The sequence below is a fragment of the Dipodomys merriami genome, unplaced genomic scaffold (genome assembly GCF_024711535.1).
Source record: "Dipodomys merriami isolate MVZ:Mamm:240054 unplaced genomic scaffold, mDipMer1.0.p SCAF_2, whole genome shotgun sequence".
Classification (NCBI taxonomy): Eukaryota; Metazoa; Chordata; class Mammalia; order Rodentia; family Heteromyidae; genus Dipodomys; species Dipodomys merriami.
The window spans coordinates 12,962,480-12,984,963 of record NW_027203381.1 but is presented as its reverse complement, the minus strand read 5'-3'; the positions used below and the strand labels follow the sequence as shown (position 1 = coordinate 12,984,963).

General features: G+C 37.5%; 1 protein-coding gene across 3 annotated transcripts in view; it reads left to right on the top strand.

The window, feature by feature from the left end:
- Wdr7 (WD repeat domain 7) overlaps nt 1-22,484 on the top strand; it is a 284,441-nt gene that overhangs the window by 54,872 nt on the left and 207,085 nt on the right. For all 3 annotated transcript variants that reach the window (XM_070029069.1, XM_070029067.1, XM_070029068.1), the window contains exons 15-16: nt 17,776-18,545; nt 19,810-19,898. In XM_070029069.1, coding sequence (XP_069885170.1) covers nt 17,776-18,545; nt 19,810-19,898 — 859 coding nt within the window. The remainder of the gene's footprint in view (nt 1-17,775; nt 18,546-19,809; nt 19,899-22,484) is intronic.

Below are 22,484 nucleotides of genomic sequence, written 5' to 3'. Positions count from 1 at the left end.
TCCCAGAGGAGCTGGTAATTTGTGTGTTCATTTTTGTTGAATAATATGAACATTTGAATTTCCTTTCTAATCTCTTCCATGACCCACTCATGATTCAGCAGTGTGTTGTTCAGCCTCCATGTGTTACAGGATTTTCTTTGGTGGTTTTTGGTGTTGAGTTCTAATTTTATTCCCTTGTGGTCTGAGAGAATGCAAGGTATAACTTCAGTGTTTCTGAATTTGGAGAAGTTTGCTTTGTGGCCTAAAATGTGGTCTATTTTAGAAAACGTTACGTGTGCTGCTGAGAAAAACGTGTATTCTGATGCTGCTGGGTGAAATGTTCGGTAGATGTCTGTTAAGTCTAGTTGATCTATGCAGCTGTTTAGATCTGCGGTTTCTCTGTTGAGTTTTTGCTGAGTTGATCTATCTAGTGGGGAGAGTGGTGTGTTAAAATCCCCAACAATTAATGTCTTTGTATCTATGTGGGATTTGAGGGAAAGTAGTGTTTCTTGGATAAATTTGGGTGCTCCTTTGTTTGGCGAATAGATATTTAGAATTGTAATATCCTCCTGAAGGAGAGATCCCTTAATTAGTATATAGTGACCTTCTTTATCTCGTCTCACTAATTTTAATTTGAAGTCTATTTTATCTGATATTGGGATTGCAACTGTTTTTGGGGACCATTTGCTTGGTAGATTTTGTTCCAGTCTTTCACATTGAAAATGTGTTTGTTTTTATGGGCAAGATGTGACTCCTGAAGGCAGCAGATAGAAGGATCTTGCTTTTTAATCCAACTAGACAGTCTATGTCGCTTAATTGGAGAGTTAAGTCCGTTGATGTTGAGAGATAGGATTGAGGGGTATTTGGGAGTTTCTGCCATTTTATCCACCTTCTTGGGGGCTGTGGCAACTTGGTTCTTCATATGGTTCTTGGATTCTCAGTTTGGGTGCGGTTTATTTGCCTTTATTGTGGTCTTGTTGCTGGGTGACTTTTCCCTGCGTAGAGCTGAGCCTAACAGGTCAGGTTAGGTTCCTGTGACCTGCTAAATGACTCTAGTTTTCTTCCAAGGCCTGAGTTGGAGCTAGCTGATCAGCCGGGCCTTTGTCAGTATCAAAGATGGAGGTCTCCGGTAGTGGGGGGTCGAGGGGTGGGCTTCCCTCCTCTGCTCCCTGAGAAGGAGTGAGGTTGTCAGGCTTCTACTCACCCTGGAGTCTTGGTTCCTTGGTCCTCTCTGGTCTGCGGACTGCAGGATGAAGATGTCTGCTCCTTGTCAGTTCTTGCTGGTGTTGAGTAGAATCCGCTCGCCTGCTGCATCTGGTGCCTTTGTCCCAGATGCTCCATGATGCAGGTATGGCGGCAATAGCCGCCGCCGCCGCTGCTGCCACAGCCACAGCTACTGGCATGTGCTCAGGTCTGTCTCCTTGCCTGGATTTTCCCTCTCTGGCCTAACTCTCTGTCCTGTGATGGCACACTTGGTGTGATTCTCTGGCTTAGGACTGTTCACTGGAACACTAAAACTGCTTTCTATGCGAGAGCTTGTTTAGCTTCCATCTTCTCCTCTGCCATCATCCCAGAACTTTCCATCATGGCCTTTCTTGTACCAATCAAAATAACTTCTTTTTAATGGCAAGATGACAAGGTTAAAGAATTGAAAAATTACTAGGATGATTTCTCTTTCACCCTACATTTCTCTCCCTGTTGTCTAATTAGTCAAAAGCCTAAAAAAATGAATGGGCTATATTTGCAAAGGTCAGTAGCTTTGTATTCTGTGTAACTAGGTTAGAGAATGGAATTTAGGGGCCAAATGTAACCTACCAAGAACATACTCTGTCTTTTTATTGCAGAATTCACTGTGTAAAATAATTTTTGTATTGACTTTATGATTCACTGTGAAAAGGGCACTGTAGGGAACAGACAGGGACAAGCCAAGTAACGTTGTATGCTCAGGCCTTGACTAGTGAACTGTTTCCATTCTCAGAGCATTTTTATGATATGTGTGACCTTTGAGGAATCAATTAGACTTTCTTAACATTCTACCACTAAAATTTAATAAATATCTTAGTAGAAAATGTAAGTATGTTGGGTGTATATTTATTGTACATTATAAATATAAATAAATTCAGTTTTTTTTGTTCCAACTGGTTTTTAGAAGAAAACTTTGTATTAAAGTTATTGTTATCTAGTTTTTAATAACGTTAAGGAGTCTTGACTAAGTTATTCAGTCTTAAGAAAACAAAGAAGTAAGACTGTAACTGTAAGAGGAGAAATTTATTTCTTCAATTACATAGAGGAAACGTGTCACTCCCATGTTTGAGAAATATTGAGAGATGTTTGAAGTTATATTCTAACAGTAAGATTATCATGATATTCTAACATGTAGTGTACTTATTATTAGCTTTTGTGATTATTTGATACAGAGATATTTAAAAATTCTGTGAATCTGACACAATAGCAGATATGATACTCTGAAAGAGTAATGCTTTATAGATCATAATACCAGAATTTTCATTGATTTCTGAGTGCTTACAGTTTTAAATGGAGAACAGCCATTAGAAAATTTCTTTCTCTTTTGTAATTATTGGCACATTAAAATGTAGACCTTGTGGGCTGGGGAGGTGGCTCAGTAGTAGAGTGCTTGCCTTGTATGCATGAGGCCCGGGTTCAATTCTTCAGCACCACATAAGCAGAAAAAGCCAGAAGTGGCACTGTGGCTCAAGTGGTAGAGCGCTAGCCTTGAGCTGAAGAACTGAGGGACAGCCCAGAGTTCAGGCCCCATGACCCCCCCACCCCCCCAAAACTGTGGGCTTTGTATTCTCTGAAATGTCAGGATCATTTAGCTATCACTAGACCCTATTTGGGATAAGAATTTTGTGGAATTTCCTGTTCAGCCAGGCTTTGAACTGTCATCCTCAGAATTCAGCCTCCTGAATAGCTAGGATTATAGGTGTGAAACACCTGTGCTCAGCCTTGAAGGATGATTTTGCTGATCATAGATTTTTACATTGGTAAAAATTTACATTGATTTTTTTTAGCCCTTTGAACATAATTATGTTCTCAATTCTGAATTTTTCTAGTTTACTTATCTTTTTACATTTGAGAACAGTCCTTATTCTCATTGTTGTATGTTCTCTGAAGGTTGGACTTCTCTATTCTTTTTTTAGAAATTTAACTTTCTAGTACTTAGATGTTTTCTGTGTTTTTAATCCTACTGGAATTTCCAGAACTTCTTGCATCTTTGTTTTTGGGCATTTCTCTAAGTTGAACTCTTAATGTATTTCATAAGACTGAACTCATAATGACTTCAGTATTCTGTACTACCTAATCTATGGGCTGTGGTCAACAGGGCCCTTGAGGTAAGAATAGTTTTTACATTTTCTGTTTTTAAGACTATGTAGCAGAAGCCAGGAGATGATGGCTCATGCCTATAATCATCCTCCGGAGGCTGAGATCTGATGATCACCGTTCAAAGCCAGCCTGGGCAGGAAGGGCCTTTATAGAATTACTCTACATGTCATATAATATGGAATTTAGTATGCTGAAAATCTCTAGACAGCTGTAAACATGCTAAGTTATTATAAAAAGCCAAATAGAAAAATAATGCCTTACGTGTAGTTAGTATAGCCTTAGTGTCTCATTTGGTTAATAAATGATTCTATGTGTAGAATAGTGTCATTTGCCCTCCTACTTTAAATCCTTTTATGTCTGATAAGGATGTCCCTGGTGTCTAAAGGCTACAGACCATGAGTTGAAAATCATGCATGGTTCAATTAATTAAAATGGCAGATGGTCAGGAGCAGTGACAATGATTTTGATGTCTTAAACATTTTCCCAATGTAGAACTCATTTGATACTTTGTATGATATGATATTGAACCCCTAAGATTAACTGTGAATGGAAATATGTCAGCCAGCCACACAGTCTGTCAGTCTCCTCAGGGAGGTTTGGCTTTCCACTATCAGGATACGAAAGAGTAGGTGTGGTTGACTGTGGTTATAATTATATACACTTTTTTAAGATTTTAAAGTTTTCATCATAGAGGTCCTTCACTTCTTTAGTTAATTCCTAGGTATTTTATTTTTTGTGGGGCTATTACAAATGGAGTTGCTTTCCTAATTTCAGCCACACTTTTCTCATTGTTGGCATACAGAAAGGTTTTTTTCTTTCATGCATGTGTTTCTAACGCATTTATAAGATTATCTCTTTGTTGCTTTGTATGTCCCTCCCCCACAGTATAACCCCTGCTTTCACTATATTTGATGTCAGTATAACTTGTGGAGGAGATGGGGAAAAACCAGTTGTTTAAGGATACAGGTGAACCTGTTGCAACAATGAGAAGTACAAGTTGTCATGTCCAAAACGAGCTTTACAACGTCGGTGCAGGGGGGGGGGGAAGGGGGGGGAAGGAGAAGGATTGGGATTGGGGGGGGAGGGGGGAGGCTGGGAAGGGATGCGAAGGGTAAACACAGGAGGAGGCTGCAATGCTTGGTAAGAAATGTACGCATTATCCTGCCCATGTAATTGTAACTCCTCTGTACAGTATGTTCACAAATAAAATAAAATTAAATTAAAAAAAATAATTATATGCACTGTCCTTGGTAGGCTGGAGTAGCCAACATATATTAAAAATATTTATCTCCTCTTCTGTGTAACAATACCTGGTTTTTCTTTTTTTTAAGATGTTTTGTTAGCATGCATTAGTTGTGACATTTATGTATATGTGTGTGTGTGTGTGTGTGTGTGTGTGTGTGTGTGTGTATACCCCATTAATTTTCTTAAAACAATTTCAACACCTTTCATTTATTTTCATACATGCATGTAAGGTACTTCAAGCCTATATACTTTTATTCAACCTTTCTGTTCATCTTCCTTCCCCACTTATACCCCTTAACAGTGCCTATTTTAATCTACTGTCATTCTTTTTTTTTTTAATGTATATTAATTATACCAAAGAGTTTCACCATGCTGGTGAAACTTGCCTAATTCCTAATCTCGTGAGCCTGAGTCCTCTGACTGCTGTCCCTGTGAATGCTGAGTCTGGAAGAGTTAGTGGCTTTTCCCTTCTGATCCTCTGATACTTGGCTTATATTTCCAGTCCTTATTCTGTTGTTTCAGTATGGATGTTGTTTCCATGTCTTCCATGTATCAGGGAAACGCCCTTAGTGTTTGACAGCTTAGACTTGATGCTTCATTCTTGGGGAAACTGTCCCATGCTCCGTGGAGTTTTTACCTTCCACATGCTGTTATCACTCCCAGGACATTATTAATCATCCTTTGGAGGCTGGGATGGGAGGGAGGGAGCACCACTAGCTATGTCATACGGAAAGCTCCATAAGGGAGCACATAATATTCCTTCTATGTTTCTAGTGCCCAGTTCTGGAAAGAAGACACTGAAACTGAAATACGCAGTATTTGGGTACAGCGTAGAGTGGACACACCCACTCCTTACAACCTCCCTCACAACTCTAGAACCTCCTGATAGCTAGTAATTCAGAACATGTAGGAAATCAGGAACCTGACTTCCTCTTCTGTTGTCACCACTGACTTATTGTGTGACCCTGAATGAACAACTTACCTTTTAGTTTCTGTTTGGTTTTAGCTTTAAAATGGGGACATTTGTGGTGTAATGAAGTTAAGTGGGACAACACATTTGGAAACATTTATCATAATAATTGTTCACCATCCTCTTGATTGATTGATGAATGTATTCATTCAACATATACTGAGTGCATATAACAAGGGCTCCAAGCTAGAACCATTGTGGGAGAATACATTAATTACATCCCACTGAGAAGGCCCTGACATCGAGCAGCTCAAAGTCTGGTGTAGGGGACAGGCATGCAATTTATTATAGTGGGCTTTAAATTACTTACAGTATAAAACAATTGGAAGAGAAGCTTATGGGGAAGAATGACCTAAAGATTCTGCGAAAGATATTCTGAAGAGAGGCAAACTTTTGCCATCAGAGAAGAAAGTAGGAATGAACTGTTAGGCAAAGGGTACCATATATGTACATGTGGGCAGGTATAGGGAAAAATACTGAGACATGAGCTAGTCAGGAGATGATGAGAGAAGTTGATTAGAAATGTTAGGGACTACTGGACGATGTGCATTTCTTAAACTCAGGATTGTTGTTGTTTTTTTGTTTCTTGCTGGTCCTGGGGCTTGAACTCAGGTCCTGGGCACTGTCCCTGAGTCTCTTCGTGTTCAAGACTAACGTTCTACCACTTGAGCCACAGTGTCTCCTCCAGCTTTTTCTGAGTAGTTTATTTGAGTTAAGAGTCTCTTTCCTGCCCAGTCTGGCTTCAAACCATAATTTTTAAATCTCAGCCTCCTGAGTAGCTAGGATTACAGGTGTGAGCCACTGACACGCAGCTACAAATGTTTTTTGCATATCTAAGAAGATATGTTGTAGTAGGAGATCTTGGGAATTGTATGAATTCTTTCATGAACTGTTGTAACCTGTTTTGTCGTGCATATTGAATACATTCACTTGAGATAAAATGAACTGTTTGAACTTCCTTGCACTTACTCGGCAGGTACTCTTCTGCTGAACCGTGCCTTTAGCTCTGCTTTTCACTGATTATTTTTTGAGATAGGGTTTTGCTCCTTGGCTGGGTATGCATCTGGACCTTAGTCAATCTGTTTCATACAGATTGCTTCATACTTTAGTCAGTCTATTTCCTATATGTTGTTGGAATGACAGGCACACTCTGCTGCATATAGTGTTCCTCCATTAAAATGGAGTCTGTGGACCTTTTTTTTTTTTTTTTTTTTTTTGTCGGTTGTGGGACTTGAACTCTGAGCCTGGGAGCTGTCCCTCAGCTCTTCAGCTCAAGGCTAGTACTCTACCACTTGAGCCACAGCACCACTTCTGGTTTTGTGGTGGTTTATTGGAGCTAAGAATCTCATGGACTTTCCTGCCCAGGCTGGCTTTTTTTTTTTTTTTAATTTTATTGTGAAAATACTGTACAGAGGGGTAAGATAATGAGTACATTTCTTATCAAGCATTGTTGCCTCCTCCTTTGTTTCCCCTTCCCATCTCTTCCCATCTCCCCCCCATCTCCCATCCCTTTCCCCTCTCCCCCCCTGCCAAAGTTGTAAAGTTTTTTTTTTTTAAATTGTGAGAATACCGTACAGAGGGGTTACAATTACATGGACAAGATAATGAGTACATTTCTTATCAAGCATTGTTGCCTCCTCTTTGTTTCCCCTTCCCATCCCTTCCCTTACTCCCTCCTCCCCGCACCCGATCCTCCCCCGGCCCCCCACCAAAGTTGTAAAGTTTGTTTTTAGACATAACGACTTATAAATCTCATTGTTGCAATGGGTCCACCTGTATCCCTATTTAAATGATTTGCTTTTTCCCTTCCCCTTCACAAATTATACCAATATCAAATACAGTGAAAGCAGGGGTTATACCGTGGGGTAGGGACATACAAAGCAACAAAGAAATCATCTTATAAATATGTTAGAAACATTTGCATGAAAGCAAAAACATTTGAATCCTTATCTTGGGGTTCATTTCACCTAACATCAACTTATCTGACCTTTTCAGCTTGTCTCAGACATATTACTAGTTATTGCAGATAAGGGAAACCATGGGACCTATGTTTCTTTGGGCTTGGCTTACTGCACTTAATATAATTTTTTCCAAGTCTTTATATTTCTTAACAAATGGGGCAATGTCATTCTTTCTAATGGAGGCATAGAATACCTGGAAATCAAAAAATTAAATCCCCCAACAACAAATCCTCAAAGAAACAACTGCCCGATAAATAAGTGGGCTAAAGACTTAAAGAGAAACTTCTCCGAAGAGGAAAGAAGGATGGCCAATAGACACATGAAGAAATGCTCAATGTCTCTAGCTATAAAAGAAATGCAAATCAAAACAACATTGAGATGCTACCTCATCCCAGTTAGAGTGGCTATCATCAAGAACTCTAATAACAACAGATGCTGGAGGGGATGTGGACAGAAGGGAACCTTACTGCATTGTTGGTGTGAGTGTAAACTTGTTCAATCACTTTGGAAAGTAGTATGGAGGTTCCTCAAAAGACTCCACATAGAGCTCCCCTATGACCCAGCAATCCCACTTTGGGGCATTTACCCAAATGTTTACAAACAAGACCACACTAAAGCTACCAGCATGACTATGTTTATTACAGCATTATTTACCATACATAGCTAAGCTATGGAACCAACCCAGATGCCCCTCAGTAGATGAATGGATCAAGAAAATGTGGTATATATACACTGTGGAATTCTATGTTCGGGCTGGCTTTGAATCATGATTCTCTGATCTTGGCCTCCTGAGTAGCCAGGATTACAGGCGTGAGCCACCAGCACCCAGCTTCTGTGGACCTTTCTGTCCAAGCTGGCCTGGAATTGTTGCCCTTCTAATCTGACCCTCCTGTGTAATTTAGGATTACAAGTGCCAGCCATTGGGGCCTGAGGAGCTGGATTTTTATTATCTCTCTCCTGTCTAGGATTAAGCATGTACAACTATTTCCAGCTGTGGCTTGAGAAGGGATCTTGCAAACATTATTATCATTTATATTTTCATTATTATTATTATTCCCAGGCTGGCCTCAAACCTCAATCTTCCCATTCTCAGCCTCTCAGGTAGCTCCAATTACAGATGTCAGTCAATGGCACCTGACCAGCTGGGTTTTTATTCAGTGTGCTATCAGTGAAAGAAATGCTGTCTGTATATCTATGCAATGTTTGTAACACCCCTGTGATGTAGGTAGGTAGACTTTATTTTGGGGCTAGAGGAACTGATCCTAATGAAGGTATTAGCCAATTCATAGGAAAATCTATGTAATCGAGGATGGTTTCTGAGCTTGATCTTTTGATAATTGGCCCTTTGGGAAGAGTTGAAAATCAATGTTTTGTGACACTGTCATAGAGACTTATAATAATTTTCTAATCTCTTAATAAGTTAATACCACTCGAATATTCTTATTCACTTGTTCACTTATATTCTTATTCACTTAAGACCATCTACAGAAAGGTCTGTGAAAGGTAATTTTGGTAAATTATTATATTTAATACTTGCAAATCACTCAAAAAGGGACATATATTGTATCTTTATCATTTAATAGATCATATTACAGTAGCAAATCTTAAAACCCTTTGGGTTAAATAACTTTTTAGTTTACTCTTGTTTATATACTTGTTAATGAAAACAAATGGTTTAAATAGGGATACAGGTGGACCCATTGCAACAATGAGATGTACAAGTCGTTATGTTGAAAACTTTACAAATTTGGTGGGGGGATGGGGAGGAGGATGGGAAGGGATGGGAAGGGGAAACAAAGGAGGAGGCTACAATGCTTGATAAGAAATGTACTCATTATCTTGCCCATGTAATTATAACCCCTTTATACTGTATTTTCACAATAAAAAAAAGAAATGAAATAACATGAATTTTATAACTATATTGTCATTCATAGCTACTCATGAACATTCATCCTGTCCAAAGCAAATATTTAAGTAAATTGATACTGCCTTAATTGTACTGATGTTGAGTAACAAAATACAACAGTAGAGGGCACCAGATACCCATTTGGGTCATATGGTTTGCTTGATAGCTCCTAGATTTTCTGCCTCCCTCTCCAGTTTTTCTCATTCTTATCATTCTTCTTGACTAAAGGAGTTAAGATTGACACCATGTTATGAATAATAACGATTTTAGAATATTTTAAAAAGCACATTTAGGCATCAATTTGTTTTTTATTTAGCGTACCTTTTGCAGTACTGCATTACAATTTCAGAGGTCCTAGCTAGGCAACCCATGGCTCATGCCTGTAATCCTAACTACCAAGAAGGCTGAGACCTGAGGATCATGGCTCATAGCCAACCAGAGCAGGAAAGTCTTTGAGACTTATCTCCAATTAACTATCAGAAAAGCCAGAACTGGAGCTGTGGCTCAAATGGTAGAGTACTACCCTTGAACAAAAGAAAAAGCTCAGGAATAGCTCAGGCCAAGTTCCAGCCTCAGGACCAGTATGCATGCATGCGACGCATGTGCGCGCGCACACACACACACACACACACACACACACACACACACACACACACACACACACACACACACACACACACACACACACACACACACACACACAGACATTTCAGAGGTTCTCTTTAAGGACTTTTGTTTAATAAAATACCATGTATAAAATTAAGACAAAAAATACAGTTCTTTTATTTTCTTGCAAAAATTATTAGGTATAGACCAGTTTTTAATGCAATATTTCAGAAACTAAAAATTACTTAGACAATACATTGTAAATATGATACATACTTATGTATTTTGTAAAGTAGTAGATTAGGATTTATCAAATACAAGTTTTTTTATGCATTCTGTTTCAGCATCTGTATTGATATTTGTAGATGCATGTATGTATCTATGTATGTGTGTTACATGTACACCATTATCTTTATCTCTGGTTTCAAACAAAATTCTGCTTTTTTATTTAAAAAAATCATCAGCATTTCTGCTTTTTACATTTTAGCATTAAAATCAGCCAATACAATTACTGGTATAAATAACTACTTTTAAGTCAATTCAAAGTCACATAATATTACTATAGATTGTACTCAGTGCTCATTCAGGAAAAACATTAAATTATTTTACAAAATTATTTACAAATAAATGAAAAGCGTGACATTGAAAGCATTTAATAAGGATTGTTATGAATGTTGACAGTTATTGTGTCAGTGTTTCATTTATTTTTTGGAATTGGATAAGATACTCACACTATTAATTCCTATAAAGGGCTTTTAAATTTTAGGGGATGAAGCTATGAGGTATTTTAGCAGAACTGATTTAACATAGATTATGTTTAAGTATATAATAATGAACATATGTTATAACAAGGGTATAGGAACATGTTTTTCTCTGAAGAACCTAAATTATTACTTTTACTTTACTTTTTTTCTTGTTGGGGACCACTGTGCTGTGTGTGTGTGTGTGTGTGTGTGTGTGTGTGTGTGTGTGTGTGTGTGTGTGTGTGTACATGTGCATGTGCATGTGTGCATGCACATGTATACCCACGCTGAAAAACTCCTTCCAGCTTTGCTGGCTTATCTTGTTGACACAAGATTTCCACCTTCCCATGTTTTTATCTGTATCATGTTGGTAATTTTTTTTCTTTTTTTCTTTTCTTTTCTTTCTTTTTTTTTTTTTTTTGGTTTGCCATGGGGCTTGAACTCTGGGCCTGGGCACTGTCCCTCAGCTCTTCAGCTCAAGGCGAGCACTCTGCCACTTGAGCCACAGCAACACTTCCAGATTTCTGGTGGTTTATTGGAGATAAGAGTCTCTTGGAGTTTCCTGCCTGGTCTGGCTTTAGTTTCCTGCCTGGGCTGGGTGTGCTTTAGTATGTAGTGCTATCATTGTTAATAATACTTTCATATTAGACATTTTTATACGTTATATATAATTTACTCAAATTAGTGTTAGTAGGTATAAAACATTAAGCATAGTATCTACCGTTATATGTTCGGTGTTTGAAAAAAAACAGGTGTAAAGTACAGTGCTGTGACATGTAAGAGGTCATATACACATGCTTCATCCCATCTTTTTCATTCTTGGTATTATTGTTCTTTTGTCTTCCCTCATCTAGCTGAGTTCTGGATGCATCCCATTTCATATTCATGGTTCCCATCTCATTCCTTTTGCCAGTACTGCTGGTGGATAGATTACATTAAATTTGATTATGTCCTTCCCCTCATTTGGGTAGTAGTTCTCATACTTTATCTCAGAGTCATCCGAGATACTCATTAGACAGATTCTGGCACATACCCAACTCTTCTGACTCAGTTCTGGGAACCCGTGTTTCACAAACATCTCTGGTTATTTTGAGAATATGACTGTTTTAGAGACTCTCTGGCTTCTAAGGTGATATTCAGAAGTCTTGGTTTGGCTTAGTATGCTCTCTGAAGCATTTCTTGCATTCGTCATTTGATTACCTGTGAGTTTCACTAGCATCCATCCTGGGAGGTTTGTCACCATTGTCCTTTTCACATTCTGCTATATCTTGCAGTAGGTGTTACCTCTTCTTTGAAGAGCTCCTCTTATCCAAAGTCAAGCTGACACTTTGCCATTGTGACTGACAGTTCTCCATTATTTCAAGCACCAATTCTTATGACATTTATTATACCTGAATTTGTTAGATTTCAGTTCTATGACTAGAAAGATCTTTACTCATTCACTTTTATATTATAAATGGCTCCTACAGACACAGTACTAAATAGGCATATGAGTAAATGTAGAATGAAGAAATTAAATAGAGGAGTGAGATTCAGAAAGTCTTGATTTTTTTTCTCACTGCATATTTGTAACTTTATTTTTATTGTTATTATATTTAAATTTATCATACTGCTTATGCCCCTTGTTGTTTAACGGTAGTGTAGAAATATTTATATTCTATCTCCCTTTAAACATCATTCGTCTAACAGAAGTTTATATAAAAGATCTGTTTGAGTAATTTTATAAGTAGTTTTTAGCATAGGAGCCACTTGAAATATTTATTGAAGAATGGATACAATTATGCGTGACAAGTGACAGCAGGGAAATTGGAGAGGAGAATGGTCCTGGCATAATCATATACAAAATGGTAGATACCTAAAACTGCATGGCTCTAGAGGGGGAAGTGATTTGATTTGGCCCTAGACGTTACAGGGATTATGGGTTAGAGATGAAGTTGGAGGGGTAGCCACTAATATCTTCTGGAGAATGTTTTGTGTTTTGTGAATATGTCTGAACTTTATCCTCAAGTTATAAAATGTTTTTGATACCACTGAAGCTATAACAAAAAATAGGAAGGCAAATGGAGACAAAAGAGAGACTGGATAGTGAGACTTGTGATAATTTTACTTATAGAATAATTGCTTAGCAACTTTAATCATTTTATTTATTTATTTTTAATTTTATTTATATATTATTGTAAAGATGCTGTACAGAGGGGTTACAGTTACATGAGTAAGGTAATGGGTACATTTCCTATCGAGCATTGTTGCCCCCCTCCTTTGTTTTTCCCTTACCATTTTTACTTTTTTTTTTGTTTTTTTGTCAGTTATGGGGCTTGAACTCAGGGCCCCAGTGCTATCCCTGAGCTTTTGTGCTCAAGAATAATGCTCTACTACTTTGAGCCACAGCACCACTTCAACTTCAATAATTTTATAAGGGATTTTTGTGGGGGGAAGGTGTGTGTGTGTGTGTGTGTGTGTGTGTGTGTGTGTGTGTGTGTGTGTGTGTGTGTGTGTGTGTGTGTGTGTGTGTGTGTGTGTGTGTGTGTGTGTATGCAGGGGTGGAAGGCTTGAATTCAGAGTCTAGGACTGTCTGTGTGCTTTTTTGCTGCAGGTTGTGCTCTACCATTTGAACCACAACTCTACTTCTGGCTTTTTGGTGGTTAATTGGTTATAAGAATCTCAGGGCCTTTCCTGACTGAGCTGGATTTGAACCTCAGTTCTCAGATCTCTGCCTTCTGAGTAGCTAGGTTACAAGCTTAAGCCTTGGTGCCTAGACATAAATTGTGGTTGTTTTTTTTTTTATGTATTTTTATTTTTTTAGGTACTCTGGTATTTAAAGTTAGACAAGATAAGGCTGGGAAGGTGGCTTAGTGGTAGAATGCTTACCTTGCATGCATGCGGCCCTGGATTCAATTTCTCAGCACCACATAAGCAGAAAAAGCCAGAAGTTGTTCTGTGGCTCAAGTGATAGAACAGTAGCCTTGAGCTGAAGAGCTGAGGGACAGCACCCAGACCCAGAGTTCAGGCCCCACAACTGACAAAAAAAATAAAGTTAGACAAGTAAGATATGGTTTTGCCCTGCTTTTGAAATTATTCCATTGAGTACAAGAAAATATAAATATTTAAAATAACTCAATATATTAATATATCAAAAACATAAAAGTGTGTAACACATGGTAGATATAGAATGTTATGGGAGTTGCAGTGTGGGCTAACAGTCCCTGGGAAAATTAGAGTCTTCTCAATTTTACTGAGATAACTGACAAATAAAAATATATTCAAGGTGGGGCTGGGAAGGTGGCTCAGTGGTAGAGCACTTGCTTTGCATGCCTGACGCCCTGGGTTTGATTCCTCAGCACCACATAAGCAAAAAGAAAAAAGCCGGAAGTGGTGCTGTGGCTCAAGTGATAGAGCACTAGCCTTGAGCTGAAGAGCTGAGGGACAGCGCCCAGGCCCAGAGTTCAGGCCCCACGACTGGTCCCCCCCCTAAAAAAATATATATATATATTCAAGGTATACACTGTTATAATTTGATCTTTTTATACATTGTGAATGACAGAATTGGGCTCTTGATGGAAGAGAAACAATTAGAATGGAGTAAGAGATTTGGGCAAAGGGATAAATAAAATGATTTATGTATGAGGAACCATAGTTATACTAGAGCCTGTTAAAGCTAGAAAAGTGTTCTGTCAAATTGTAAAGCACCTTGATTCCTGTGCTGAAGGAGTCTATATTTTATTCTCCAGCTTCACTTTCTGGTTATGAAAATAACATATATTGATTATATATAATTTAAGATATATACAAAAATATGAACAGAATGTTTTATAATTCTGTTCCAAATAATTACTACTAACATTTTTGTATCATATTTTCCTCCAATCTCTCCTCCTATACATATGTATGCATGTAATGTAATCATTAAATAAGTTAAATTAGAAGTCTGTGTGTGTGTGTGTGTGTGTGTGTGTGTGTGTGTGTGTGTGTGTGTGTGTGTGTGTGTACGAATATGGTTTTATCTTTCTTAACACTGGGTCATGGACATTTTGCCATATGATGTAATATATCCAGAAAACATGATTTGTAGTACTTGCAATGTTTCTTCTATTATGTGGCTATGCTTAAAATTAATTATCCTATTTCCTGTCAACTGTATAGATTGTTTCCATTTTTAAACAGTGGATGTTGTTTTACTAAACATTTTTGTACATGAATGTTTGTCTGTATTTCTATTTAGGATAGTATGCTGGAAATAAATTTAGTAGATCTCGCAATAGCAATCATAAGGGCTCAAGCTATTTCGCCAAATTACCATTCCAAAAGGCTGATATTTAAATTCATGCCTTCATTGTGCGTGTGTATGTGTGTGTGTGTGTGTGTGTGTGTGTGTGTGTCTTTCACCATACTGTTTTTAGTGTTCACTGTTTTCTGTTTGTTAATCGTATCTTATGCATGGGTTGGGAAGGTGGCTCAGTGGTAGAGCGCTTGCCTTGCATGCATGAGGCCCTGGGTTTGATTCCTCAGCACCACATAAGCAGAAAAAAGCCAGAAGTGGTGCTGTCACTCAAGTGGTAGAGCGCTAGCCTTGAGCTGAAGAGCTGAGGGACAGCGCCCAGGCCCAGAGTTCAGGCCCCACGACTGGACCCAAAAAAAAAAAAAAGTATCTTATGGTTATTTTAACTATCGTTCTCCTTGACAAAGAGTTTGACAATGGTTTTCCCTATGTTTATTGTCTTTCACTGTGAATTGTTCTTGACCTTTACAGTTTCTTTTATATCTATCTATATCTATATCTATCTATCTATCTATATATATATATCTAGATATGGATATATCTAGATATGTCCATATCTAGATATATATATCGATATATATATATCTGCTTATGTGGAGCTGAGGAATCGAACCCAGGGCCTTATGCATGCAAGGCAAGCTCTCTACCACTGAGCCACCTTCCCAGCCCATTTTTTTTTTATCATTAGTATTTTTCTTCCTGATTTTAAGGAATATCAATCTTTAACTATTCTATTCTGACACTTTGATTACTATTTCATATTTGCCACACCCGCTAGAGGGTGTGGCAGAGAATTTTCAATATAAGCATACATAGAAAGTATTGTCTCACCTGTTTCCTGATTTACCTTTCAGATATTTAGATTTCCCATTTCTCTTAGTAATTTCTGATAGTGGAAATGTGTTAGTGGAATGACTTGATTAGATATGTACTTCAGAAAGAACGTCTGTGGCTCTGTGGCTCGCTCTATAGTGAGATGAGGTGAGGACTAATGAAACCTGCCTGTGGGCAAAGACCTTATCTGAATTATATAGTCAGTGTGAGAGAAAGGACAAGGACTGATTCCTGAAGGTTCTAGAGGTACATCAGGAGCAAGCGTATGGTAAATAATGGCTGTGGTGGGACATCCATATATAAACAGTTATATGTAAACAGGGAGGGGCTGACACTGTTCAAAAGGAAATATACTCATCACCTGACTTATAACTGTAAGTGGTAACTGTAACCCTTCTGTATGTCGACTTTACAATAAAACTTGAAAAAAAAATACTGGATTAGTATACCTTCAGTGGATGTCTGGCTGGAATGAGGAAGCCATCTACTTGTAGGTGATAGTTCTAATATGGAGGAAGCATGTTTTAATCAGAGTGGCTGAGAAATTGTGAGAGTGAGAAGTAAAGTTGGGGGAGAGAGAAGCAGAGGGGGAGAAGCAGAGAGAAAATTCAAAGGCTCATTAGGAGGATATTTTGTATGCTATGACTTTTTACTCCGTCCTTCTTTCTTTTTTTCTTTCCCTCCCTCCCTCTCTCCCTCCCTCCCTCCCTCCCTGCCTGCCTGCCTGCCTGCCTGCCTGCCTGCCTGCCTGCCTGCCTGCCTGCCTTCCTCCCTCCCTCCCTCTCTTTCTCTTTCTTTCCTCTTTCTCTTCCTTTCCTGGTATTGCTCCCCTTCTTCTTTTACTTCCTTCTACTCTCTCCCCTCCCTTCTTTCTTCCCCCTCGATTTCTGCCCTCCTTCCTTCTTTTCCCTCCTTTCCTTCTCCCTTCCCCCCCTTCCTACTTCTCCCTCTCTCCTGTTACCCCTTTACCCTCCTTGTTCTTCTATCTCTGTCTCATAGTACTGAGGTTTGAGTTTGGGGGTAGGCAGCTTTATTTTTAAAATAGGGTCTCGCATTTATGCACAGGTCTGTCAGGATTGTCATCTTATTTCAGTGTCCTTTGTGGCTAGGATGAGTGATGCATGCTCAGTATTTTTATAGATTGAGATAGAGGGGTCTTAGAAATATTTTTCCTGGGTTGGATTGAACTGTGATCCACCTAATTGCCACTTCCAGAGAAGTTAGGATTATAAGCGTGAGCTATCACATCTGGTCTTAATCTTTCTTGTTATTTACAATCTATGTTTCTCAGCTAAAACAACAGGGTCAGATGCTGCAAAGATAATGGAAAGAGGGACCAAAGAGTTGCTATTGAATTAGTCTGCTACCACTACTTTCAGTAAATTTGGGTATAAGGGACAGTAAAGGGTAAGAGACATAGAAGGGTAATGGTCACAGTGATTTTTTTTTTTTTGAGTATCTAAATGAAACAAGATTAGAGCATATATTTTTGTGGATGGAAATGAATCTGTGAACCTGAGAGGTTGACCATAAAAATAGTAAAACAAAGGTCTGGTTAACACGAAAGGATTGGCTACCATGATAAACTGATTTTTCTTTCAGATGGAGTGGTAATTCTTTCTCAGAAACAGAATTTCCTAAATTATAGAAGCAAATTTTAATCTACTCTATGAGTATGTCTGTCTGTATTTTTGGAATTTAATGCACAGATTTATGACTAACCATGAAGTTCTTCTGATTGCAGAAGTTCATGTCTTCTGTATTATATTGATGGGCTAATTTCAAGTTACTTTTAGTAATATAAATCCTTATGAAGACAACCTATTGTATACTTTGTTTTTATTATTTATTAATGAATGTTGAAATTAAGCACTCTTAATTGTAACTCTCTTTAAAAAATTTTGTTGCAGGGGAATTTACCTAAATATTCTCACAACTCCCTGATGGTTCAAGCAATAAAGACAAACTTAACAGACCCGGACATACATGTGCTTTTCTTTGATGTGGAAGCGTTGATTATTCAACTCCTGACTGAGGAAGCCTCTAGGCCGAATACTGCTCTTATTTCCCCTGAGAATTTGCAAAAAGCATCTGGCAGTTCAGACAAAGGGGGCTCTTTTCTAACTGGAAAACGAGCAGCAGTTCTCTTCCAACAAGTGAAAGAAACTATCAAGGAGAACATAAAAGAACACCTACTGGATGAGGAAGAGGAGGATGAGGAGATATTGAGGCAAAGAAGGGAAGAAAGTGACCCTGAATATCGGGCCAGCAAATCCAAGCCATTAACCCTATTAGAGTATAATTTAACTATGGACACTGCGAAATTGTTTATGTCCTGCCTTCATGCCTGGGGTTTAAATGAAGTTTTGGATGAAGTTTGTCTTGATCGCCTTGGAATGCTGAAACCACATTGCTCAGTGTCATTTGGTCTCTTATCGAGAGGAGGTCATATGTCATTGATGCTTCCTGGTTATAATCAGGCTGCTTGTAAACTACTCCATGGGAAGGCAGAAATAGGAAGGAAGCTGTCAACCTCTGAGGGAGTAGGAAAGGGAACTTATGGCGTGTCTCGAGCAGTCACCACCCAACATCTCCTGTCTATCATATCTTTGGCGAATACCTTAATGAGTATGACCAACGCAACTTTCATTGGTGATCATATGAAGAAGGGCCCAGCCAGGTGTGATCATAATAGTTTGATTTTCTTCCTATGTTCAATAAAAGATACCTGTTCTATTTTTCTTATTTATTACTTTTTAAATTATTTTGAGACTATACATTGTCACTATTTTAATGTCATCTTAATGTTTCCCCTTTAAATCTCTTAAAAGAAATCTCCGTGAATCTCTGGTTTAAAACAATACACTCTCTCTCTCTCTCTCTCTCTCTCTCTCACACACACACACACACACACACACAGATCCTAAAATTAAAAAAATTCAGAGTGTGAGAGTTTGTCACATAGACTAGCTTGTGTGCAAGTATAACCTTAAAATGATACTACAAGTGTCAAATGTTTATTTGGTTAGCATGCTTCTTATTGTAAACCATAAGCAATGAATAATGTATGTTTGGTGATTGGCTTCTGGATTTTGCTAGAAGTATGGTCAGAGTTTTCTAATAGGGAAAGAGAAAACAACTTTTTAAATGTAGGCTATTTTGATGATTGTGGAATGCCATTTCCTATTAACTTTTTACACTGTATGTAGTTGACCATATGAAGAATGTTTTTAGCCTAGAGAATATTTGTGTAGCATCTATATTGTGTTAAGCTTTGTTGTAATTACTTTATGTAGAAAATAATTCATTATTGCCTGTCATCCTTATATAAGGTAGATGGGTTTTTTATCCTGTTATAACGATAAGAAAACAGACACTTGTCAAAGGTCTGTTACTTGCCAAAGTAACAGTTACTTGCCAAAGGTCTCATAAGTAGTAATTGGTAGAGCCAGAATTCAAGTGGAGCCTTAGGGTCCAATATTTTTTAATGCTTTATTGCCTTTTTGATATATTCAGTATTAATACTTTAAAAATTATTGTATTGTTACAAAAATTCATTTGGACCAGTGCTAGGCAGTGGGCTGAAATCTCTTCATGCTAACATAGAAGACAGAGGACTGAGAAAAATATTTGCCTGTCAGTTGAACTTGATTGGAGGACTTATAAATATTTCACTAAATATGAGAAAGTAGAAATTAGAAATGAAAATTTTTTACTTGCAAATTGATAATTATGTAATCATTTTGCCAAAATCTGAAATGGAAAATAGTAGCAGGTACAAAACCAAAACATTATCATCTTTTGTAACAGAATATTAAAATGTTCTTGTGTGTTTCTTTTCTAAATTCAATTGAATCTAGAAAATCATCTTAAATTGTTTTGGAAATAAGAAAATGTGAAAGTATCTATAACTATACACATGTATTTTCTTCTTGTTTTTAAAGGCCACCTAGACCAAGCACCCCAGACCTTTCTAAGGCAAAGGGTTCCCCTCCAACTTCCAGTAATATTGCACAAGGACAGATTAAACAAGGTAAAATTATATCTTATTAAGTAATTGACCTGACATTTCAGCTGTAGAACTGAGGAGGCATAGCTAATACATAATCATAATATTTTGTTTGTCTCAGATTATTAAAAGAGAGAAAAGTTGTTATATTCCAGATGTAAATATGGATGATTAAGATGTCAGCCCAAAATAAATCACATTTATTTAGAAATTGATAAGTGAGCATATATCACATAATTTTATTACACAGTCTTTGGCATAATTCTTATGCATTAGGAATACTTTAATTTGACAACATTAGTGTTTTAATTGTGTGTATCTTGAGCTTAAAAGTTATGTCTTTTTTTGTGTGTGTAGGGTTAGTACTGGGGCTTGAACTCAGGACCTTACTCTTTTCAGGCAAACACTATCACTTGAACCATGCCCATAGTTCTAAATTATACTTATTTTTAAAGTATACTTATGTAGTTTAATAGGCTTATATATGAGGTATGTATGATAAAAATGAATTTCTGTGTTTAGAATTGAGTCATCCCCAATACATCGCATTATGTTTGTTCATATTCCAAAATCAGAAAAAAAAAATGGCTAACACTAGTGGCTCATGCCTATAGGATCAAAGTTTGAAGCCAGCCCAAGTAGGAAAGGCCACAAGACCCTCATCTCTAACTACCAAAAAGCTAGAAATGGAGCTGTGGCTCAAGTGATAGAGTGCCAGCTTTGAGTGAAAAAGCTAATGTACAACATCTAGGGCTTGAATTCAAGCCCTCCTCCCAGCACCAAAAGAGGGGGAAACAAGGAAACAAAACAGACCAAAATTCTGAGATCTAAAATACTTGTAGCATTTTGGATGAGTTATTAAATTTGTACAATTTGGCTTTTTTATCTTAATCTCTGCTTTCTTTTATAGTTGTACCACCGAAGTGTGAATCCATAAACCTTATGATTTAGTTTTGCCTGTTGAGTTTTACTGTCAATCTTTCAGTATATGTTATTTTGTATTTGGTTTCTTGTGTGAGATCAGTGTTGTTGCATTTCACTAGTTTGTTCATTTTCATTGCTCTTGAATGAGTACATCACAACTTATTCTTTATTTTTTATTATTAATATTGTTAGCATTAGACCTTTGTCAAGTTGAGGAAATTTTTCTTATATTCCTAGTTTGTTGAATTTTTTTAAAAATGTGAATGAATGTGTTACTGTTGAAATGATTGTTTTTCCCTTTTTTTTCTATTAAGACAAATTATATTGACTTTTATTTTAAAACAACTTTGCAGTAGAGACCACACTATGAGAAATTGGCCATGTTATAGATTGTTAAATGCACTTCGTTGAAATTTGTATGAGATTTATGCAGGAGTTCATGAGGTACTTTGTGTGTAGTAGTTTTCTGATAATGTCTTGGCAATTTTGGCGACGGATGATGATCCTCATAGAATAGGTTTGAAAGTGATTCCTTTCTTTTTTTTTCTAGAAGGGATTATGTAGATTGATACTGTTTTTCCTTTTTCTTTTGTTTGTCTAATTCTTTAGTGAAAGCTTAAAAGCCTGTTCTGTTTTTGTTTTTTTGTGCTAGCCCTATGGCTTGAATTCTGGTCTGGGCAATATTACTGAGCTTTTTTTGCTCAAGGCTAATGCAGTATCATATGTGCCAAAACTCTTTTGGCTTTTTGGTGTGATTCATTGGAGATAAGAGTCTCAGACTTGAGGCTGGGAAGGTGACTCAGTGGTAGAGCGCTTGCCTTGCATGCATGAGTCCCTGGGTTTGATTCCTCAAGCACCACATAAGCAAAAAGAAAAAAGCCGGAAGTGGCACTATGGCTCAAGTGGTAGAGTGCTAGCTTTGAGCTGAAGAGCTGAGGGACAGACCCAGGCCCAGAGTTCAGGCCCCACGACCGGACCCCCACCCCCCCAAAAAAAAGAGTCTCAGACTTTCCTGCCCAGGCTGGCTTTGATCCCCATTTTTCAAGTCTTAGCCTCCTGAGTAGTTAGGATTACAGGTGTCAGCCACCTGCGCCTGGTTTATGAGAAGGTTTTAAGTTCAGATTAAAAGTAAAACTATTCAAGCCTTTTAAAAAAAATTCTTAGGTGGGCTTTGTGTCAAATTTATCAAGGAAAAATGGTAGGGTTTGAGATTGCAACCATTCTTCATTTCTTTTATTCATAACTTACATTTTTTTCTCTCTACATAAGAATGTCTACTAGATAAACAATTTTATAATGTATTCAAAGAACAGATCGTTTCATTGATTTCTACCTAGTAGGGTTTGTTTCTTTCTTTCCTATTTCACAATATGTGCTTTGTTGTTTTATTATTTCTATTTCAAATTTGCTCTTATTTCCTAAATTTTTAAGGAGCAAGCTATGCTGGTTGAATTGAAAATTCTATTTTTCTAAGATGAGGATGCAGTACTACTAATTGCCTTGTGAATATTTTTTAATAGTATCTCACACATTTTGATGTGTTGTGTTTTTATTATTTCTTTAGATTTTTTTCCCCATAGGTGATTTAGTAATAAGGTACTAAAGTTTCCAAATATTTGGAGATTTTTTTAAAGGATTTATGTAGTTTCTAATTCATAGTTAGATAGCATAATTTGAAAGGTTTCA